Here is an 8,039-nt window from a genome sequence, read left to right as displayed (position 1 = left end):
CTCAAACTCTATAAATATTTTAGAAACAATTCAATATATTGTGGAAGGTGTGCAGAAAAATGATTTGCACCATATCAAAATCATATTTTGACTTTCAAATATTAAATGCTACGTTTACAATATTTGTGTCCTACCATCCCTATATATAGCACATATTATTCACAGACTTTACACAACATCCTCTCATTTATACTACATTGTCTGTGAAACACAATCATACAATGGCTATCATCAACAATGTCTCTTTCATTGATCAAATCAATGCCATGACCGAGGCTGCAACAATTAAGGTCAAAATCATACGCCTGTGGACACAGACGTACTCAAACAACCCTCAAATGGTGGCAAGCCTGGAAATGATTTTGATGGACGAGCAGGTTAGAATGAGTTATTATATACGTATTACAAATATTTTATTGTTACGTGAATTATGTCATTCGGACAGATACTAATGTTTCCTTTTTGTCAACTGATCACAGTCTAACAAGATTCAGGCTACTATTAAGAGAAATCTGATAAGTGCCTTTGAAATGAAACTTGAAGAAGGCTTAGTCAAGATCATCTCAAACTTCGGTGTAGCCTCTAACACTGGCAGGTTTCTTCTTACTGGTCATCCATGTAAGATAAATTTCTACCGGCATACTTCAGTCAAGGCCTCTACCGATTTTGTGAATGATGCCCAGGTTTTCTCATTCATGTCTTTCAATGACATTCTTGCCAAGAATGTGGACCCTGTTTATGCATTTGGTATTATTTTTTTTCACTTTTCATTGTTGAAAAGCTTTTACTATATATTCTTCAAAAAAAAATAATAGCTTTCTAATAATGCGTGTAGATGTCATTGGTGAGCTAATTTACTGCGAGGACGCTAAAGTCTTGAATTCAAAAAAAGGTGTTGGTAAACAGATCAAGACACTTCAGCTTCGAGATACGGAGTATGTTTAATTTACAGTTTAATATCAATATTAAATTCATCTTGACTCTATGATATATTATAATGACTCTGATATTTTCATCTGAATACCAAACAGGGGAATGACCATTAACGGTTGCCTATGGGACGACCACGCTAATGAGTTAACAACTTTCCTGAATGATCCTTCAAACCAGGACACTAGAGTTATCATGATAATCCAGAATGCTAAGCTGGGGGAATGGGAGAGTATGTTTAGAAATTTAGATTTTATAATGACATGTTTTATTTTTTCCATATACTAATTTACGTCTTGCTTTTAAAACATATGTTGCTGATTGCATTGTGTAGACAAGCCACAGGTGTCAAATTCTATGTTTGGATCGAAAATATGGTTCAATGTTCAAATTCCGGAAATACTTGCTTTCAAAGCCAGGTTTGAACATTACCAGTTATATGCTTCAGTTTGTCAATATTTAAAATTTATTTGCTTTAATATAATATATGTTCTTTTGTCATCCCCCTATTATACATAGGCTATTGAATAACAACGTCGAGCTTATAGCTGCTGATCGACACTTTTCAAGCAACACGGTTATCACTAATTCCCTTGATTACTGGACCAGATTCAATTTCAATTAAATTGATGAGATTGGGGATATAGCAGTAGTATGTGTTCTTCAACTTCTTTTCTACTATATACTTCAACTTTATTTATATGCCACCTTTTTCCCTTACGTTTATCTACAAATTGTTGTCTAAAACATAGCCTGCCTCGTGTGTTGTTGTTGCAACCATAATCAAAATACAAGCTAAGAATGGATGGTATTATTTAGCCTATGCCAAATGTAGTAAAAAAGTTGAATGTTCTCTTGCTGAAATTGAAGATATTGACACTGATGTCGCTCCAAGTGCTACTTTTGACTACGGCGAGTGTGGCAAAATAACTGATGTGTACCCTAGGTACCAAACTCATCGTATTGTATTAAAGTTTTTCTGCTTTCCACTATATGATGTCCACCTAATTAATTATATTATTAAACACAGAATCAAGCTCCAGATTAGGGTTCAAGATGACACCGGATCAGCCTCTTTTGTTCTCTTTCAACGCGATGTTACTGCCTACATCAACAAGCCTGCTTCAATGCTTTTGAAGAAGAAAAGCAAGGTACTTACTTCACACTGAGTCTACGGTTCTGTACCACATGTTGGAAACAGGCGATCCCAAGATTAAAATTAGAATATACTTACTCGTGAATGTTTAAAACGCTTCCTATAGGTTGATGATTTTGAACTGTACCCGGAGGAATTCAAAGCGTTTGTTGACAAGCGATGTGCTTTCAAAATCCGTGTTTCTGATTACAATCTGAAAAACAATTACCGTGTCTATACGGTTAACAATTTTACGGATGATGAGGGTATAATCCAGGCTGTTCTAAAGAACTTTGGTTTTGAAGTATGCATACTCTATCCAATTACCCTTTTACCTTTTCCCTGCCTTTAGTCCCTTTCTGATACATGTCACAGCTATTTCATAGGATACCCCTACTGAAGATGATGGTCAAGTGGCCATACTTGCCGACCCGGTAGCTGTTGCATCCTCCAAGGTTTGGCTGTTTCTCACGAGGTTTAAACAGAACTACCTTCAACTATAGCTACTATTGTTTAGATAATGTGTATCATGTAACATATAATGTAATGCTACTTACACTACTAATTAATCTTTCACAGGATGCTATGTCTGTAACTGGAGACAATGTCACACCTAATGATTTGCTGAAAAGCACTGCATCAAGTCCCGGTGATAAAAAAAGAGTTAGGTGTGACACTGATTTGGTTATAGGATGCTCAAGTTCTACAAGTCGTCCAGATGTGAGAGATCTGAAGATTCCAAAACTTGAAAAAATTTGATATGCCTACCTATGACAACGATCAGATCGCCAATTATGGCTGAAGACTTTTATTTCTTTCTTCCAGCATTGCTATTTTAATATGTTTTGTTTCATGTTTTTTCCTGGTGAACAAGTACTTTTGTTTGGATTGGCATTTACTTTTCTTTGGTTTGGATTTTGAATAAAATAAGATCGTTGTCTTTTAAATTTGTGTTTGCAACTGTCTAACAAAAACTTGTGCTTATTACACCAAGTATGTCTACTTTTTTTCATAGTATTAAACAGTTGGGAGCAAACCAGGTGTTTTCCCCATAAGTGTTATATTCTATCATATCATATGGCTTGACTTTTGAAGTTAAATCTCTTATGTCTTACACAACAGTTTCTTTCAATTACTGTAACTCACTAATCTATTTATAGGGCTCATTATTTATGGTGTATCCGGCTGGAATGAACTGGGTAGTTTATGTTGCAATGTCTAGCCGGGTGAACCCTATGCTGATTTATCTTCCGCATAGTGTCAATAAGGTAGCTGGAAATATGGACACTATGATACAATTAACAATAACAAGACTACTATAAGGGGTACGTATCTACAACTATATTGTCATGTTTTCCAATTACTTTTATGTAATGAATGATAATTTACTATAATATGTTTAATTTAATTACTTTGGGTAAATTTTATATAATTTACAAGGAAACAAATAATTGGCCTAATGTTAGAAGCATGTCATCGATATCTATACTAAAAATAGATTTGCATAACATCAAAAAATAGATTAATTTGGTTGTTACAAGCAATGACCATTGGCAAAGGCGTCAGTTTCCTTTGGTTGTTAGCTTTGCAATGACCATAAATAAAAGCCAGGGACAGTCATTGGCAAAGGTTGGGTTGTTTTTACAACGTCCGGTTTTCACACATGGTCAACTATATGTTGCTCTTTCCAGAGTTACAAGCAAAGCGGGTTTGAGGGTCCTTATTGTGGATAAAGATGGAAACTGCTCAAACACAACTAAGAACGTGGTCTACAAAGTAGTACTACAAAAAATTTGAATTTTTTTTTTCTCCCAGGTAACATTTTCTAACTGTTATATGTGCCCATCATTAATTTCCTTTATTCTTTTTTCTTTTCCCGTATCACAAGCCGTTTGAAAAGCATTAGCTCTAATAAACAGAGACCTACATGTACTTTATTCCTGTCTTTAGAATTGATGCAATTTGACGCTTATGTTGTATGTTTTCAATGTAGGGCCATTTTGGAAAGAACCCGATGCTTAGTGGACAACGATTTCAAAAGCCACTGATGCTGTTGCGTTTACGACAAGCCCGGATAAGAGGATGATATTTTTTCAATTATATGCGTCTTTGTTTTCGTCCCTTTTGTTTTATTCAGTAATATGAACAGCTTTTTACAACCTTATGATCAAATTTTATAAATTAGATTTTGGCTTTCGTTTGTTGTCTATATATATGTTTTTCATGTGGCACCTTATATATTTAATCAATGCGGTAACAAGCCATCATTGACATGGTAATTATCATTCCATTGTAATGGTAAATACTTATCTATAGACCAGCAAGTTTTCATGCTTTAATACCTGATGCTTTTTTGCACTGTTTAATAATCTGGGTTTGGTTACGTTCTTTGTCTACTATTTGGATTTTCATTTTTATGGCTCGATGTTCAAGTCCTACATAAACTAATGTTTCTTCATTACAAGTGAACTACATAAATGTTGTGGTTGGTTGAATATGACACATGTTCCGCTAACCACCAGGTGTTGATTTATATCGTGTTCTATTTACATATATTGTATTAATTTATAGCCTTACTACATTCACCTATGAAATGTAGGCCATCACTTTTTCTTTAAGTGAATGACATTTTTGCAAGATAACCCCATCGTTGGTTCTTTGTTTCGAATTTTACATACAAGCCCCGGGTTGATTAACTAGTATCATTAGTATTTGACTCTTTTTTTTCTTGTTTCAATATGTTGTCGTCAACCATATATATTTAAAATTGTATGTTGCATATTATTTTGACCAAAGTGATAAAGCAAAAAACAAATGTTTTAATTGCGGTGACTTCAAACAATTTGTTTCTCGATTTAATAATACAAAATAAATCTAACAATCTAAGATAAAAAACTTATTTCGGTTTTCGATCCGTGCAATTATTTCAGCCAAACATTATTTTTCTTAAATCATAAATGATTGTATCCAAATAATTTAAGATCAAAAGTTATTTCAGTTTTAGAAATCAATATTTTCGGTATTAGTTCCAAACAAATTATGGAACAAATCAATACAAATCATTAGATCGGTTAAAAACCATTTGGCTCATGATACCACATGTTGGAATTAATATGATTCGTATTGTAAACATAATGAAAACATGATAATAATAATGTGTACCTGACGATCCAGAGGACCTCGTAAGAGCAATAATGTTTGCCATTGATGTCGGGTTCCCAAAACAAGATAATTGTTTAATGATGAGATTAAGAATATGGGAGATAAAATACACACACAAGAATGAGATAAAGATTAGGGTTAAAAGTGTTGTATATGGTTCTCTATCTATAGAGAGAACATTTATAACTTTAGCCCCTGGTGTTTAATATGTGCAATATAAGTCCCCGTAGTTTCAATCATCTAATGGGAAACCCTATAATATGTCTTTAAGAGTAAATACGTCCATCGTATAGTTACTAGACATAGGGATTTCAGTTATCGTTAATTATCATATCACGAATGATAAACGATCAATGACGGTCACATTTAACTTGGTTCCAACATGTTGTTCACCCACTTACCCTAAAGGAGGCTATATTGAGGTCTGAAGCTATGACAGAGAAGTTGGTTAAGTGTGGAACTATTACTGTTGTTGGGACAAAAAGGAAGGAAAGCAGTGAGACGAGTAGTAGTAAGAAAGTTTGGCGATCTGATGGGAAGAGACAGAACAGAGGCAAGGTATTTGTAGTGACTGATGCTGGCAAAAAGGAATATGAGGGTCCTCACCCTAAGTGTACCAAGTGCAATCTTCACCATGCAGCAAGTCAGAATTGTTTAACATGCTACAACTGCAATAAGACTGGGCATTTGACAAATTATTGCCGGGAACCAAGGACTCAGGTGGCACCATTGAATAGGGCACCATTGAATGTTGTACCATTGAATCAAAGGAGACCAACCGGAGTTCGTGGGTTGGACACGTGTCCTCAGTGGGTTGGACAACAAGTTCAAGTGGAAGTTCATCCTAACCAGCTACAGATTACTGGACCTAATCAGAATAGGGGCAATCAGGCTCTAGCTGCTAGAGGTCAGGCTTTTGTTCTAAATGCTGCTGAGGCTCGCAACGACCCGAACGTTGTTGCAGGTACTTTTCTTCTAAATGGTCATTATGCTACCGTTCTCTTTGATTTTGGAACTGATTATAGTTTTGTCACGACTAGTTTCGTTCCTTTACTGAATGCTAAGCTAAGCCCTATGTATTTATGTTTTGACGTAGAAATGGCTAATGGTGGGTTAGTTAGATTAGAACAAGTCATCCGTTCGTGCACATTAGTTCTTAATAATCATGCTTTCTTTATTGACTTAGTGCCTTTTGAAATGGGGAGTTTTGACGTTATTGTTGGTATGGACTGGATGTCTTTGGTCGATGCGACAATTCTATGTAGTGCAAAAATTGTTAGAATTCCTTTACCAAATGGCGAGATATTAGAAGTTCAGGGTGAGGTGTCTGATTCTTTTGAGGGTCATGTCATGAATACGTCTACTAAAGAGGTTAGCTTGATTGATGTCCCCGTCGTTCGGGACTATCAGGATGTTTTCCCTCATGATTTACCTGGCTTACCTCCGTCTCGACAACTTGATTTTCGCTTTAGTCTTGTTCCTAATGCAGCTCCTGTAGCAAAATCCCCCTATAGATTAGCAACAACTGAATTACAAGAGTTGGCCATCCAATTAAAAGAACTTCAAGACAAGGGATTTATTAGGCCTAGTCAGTCACCGTGGGGAGCACCTGTTTTATTCGTCAAAAAGAAAGATGGCTCTTTTCGCATGTGTATTGACTATCGCGAGCTGAATAAGTTAACAGTGAAGAATCGTTATCCCCTTCCTAGGATTGATGATTTGTTCGACCAGCTTCAAGGCGCAACGTGTTTCTCAAAAATAGACTTACGTTCGGGGTATCATCAATTGCGTGTACACGAGGACGATAAACCAATGACTGCTTTTAGAACAAGATATGGAGATTTTGAGTTCACATTGATGCCTTTTGGATTGACTAACACACCAGCAGTATTCATGGATTTGACGGCTTGTATTTTATGGACAGACTATGGGTTCCTTAAGAAGAAACTAAGAGGAATGGAACAACATTTGGATAGAAGAAATGATGACGGCTTGTATTTTGTGGACAGACTATGGGTTCCTTCCACTGTTGATTTACGAACATTGATATTAAACGAAGCTCATAATACAACGTATTCCGTACATCCGGGCACCGACAAGATGTACTATGATTTGCGTGAGTTATATTGGTTGCCTGGCATGAAGAAAGATGTTTCTGAGTTTGTAAGTCGATGCTTGACATGTCTACAGGTGAAAGCGGAACATCAAAAGCCTGCTGGATTACTCAGACAACCAGAAATTCCTGAATGCAAGTGGGAGAACATAACTATGGATTTCATTACTAAACTACCTAGGACGAAGGAGGGTCATGATATAATATGGGTGATCGTCGATAGATTGACAAAGTCTGCTCATTTCTTGGCCATTCGTGAAAAGACCCCACAAAGAAATTGGTGAGGAAGTATGTAAAGGAAGTCGTGTCGAAACATGGTGTACCAGTTTCGATTATTTGAGACAGAGATACTCACTTTAATTCTCAGTTTTGGCGAGGGTTTCAGAAGGCCTTTGGGACCAGGATAGACATGAGCACGGCGTACCATCCTCAAACTGATGGTCAGAGTGAACATACGATTCAGACTTTAGAAGACATGTTGAGAGCCTGTGTCTTAGATTTTGGTGGTAACTGGGATGATCATCTACATTTGGTATAATTCTCCTACAATAATAGTTATCACGCAAGTATTGATATGGCTCCTTTTAAGGCATTGTATGGACGAAAATGTAGATCACCTGTCGCGTGGTCTGACTTTGGCGATAGCCAATTGGTTGGGCCTGAGCTTATTGAAGAGACTGCCTAGAAAATAATCCAGAT

The 8,039-nt window shown here is 36.2% G+C and overlaps 1 protein-coding gene across 1 annotated transcript; it reads left to right on the top strand.

Annotated features, from left to right (window-relative positions):
• Window positions 1–221: 221 nt before the first annotated feature.
• On the top strand, window positions 222–4,151 carry LOC122609058. The gene is made up of 14 exons (XM_043782142.1): window positions 222–377; window positions 480–747; window positions 836–935; window positions 1,032–1,162; window positions 1,265–1,349; window positions 1,450–1,507; window positions 1,683–1,876; window positions 1,961–2,081; window positions 2,193–2,369; window positions 2,452–2,520; window positions 2,645–2,785; window positions 3,226–3,333; window positions 3,587–3,841; window positions 4,059–4,151. The coding sequence occupies exons 1-14, from the start codon at window positions 222–224 to the stop codon at window positions 4,149–4,151; spliced, it is 1,956 nt and encodes a 651-aa protein (XP_043638077.1).
• The last annotated feature ends 3,888 nt before the right edge of the window (window positions 4,152–8,039 follow it).

The sequence above is a fragment of the Erigeron canadensis genome, chromosome 1 (assembly GCF_010389155.1).
Source record: "Erigeron canadensis isolate Cc75 chromosome 1, C_canadensis_v1, whole genome shotgun sequence".
Classification (NCBI taxonomy): Eukaryota; Viridiplantae; Streptophyta; class Magnoliopsida; order Asterales; family Asteraceae; genus Erigeron; species Erigeron canadensis.
This window is presented reverse-complemented; position numbering and strand designations above follow the sequence as displayed.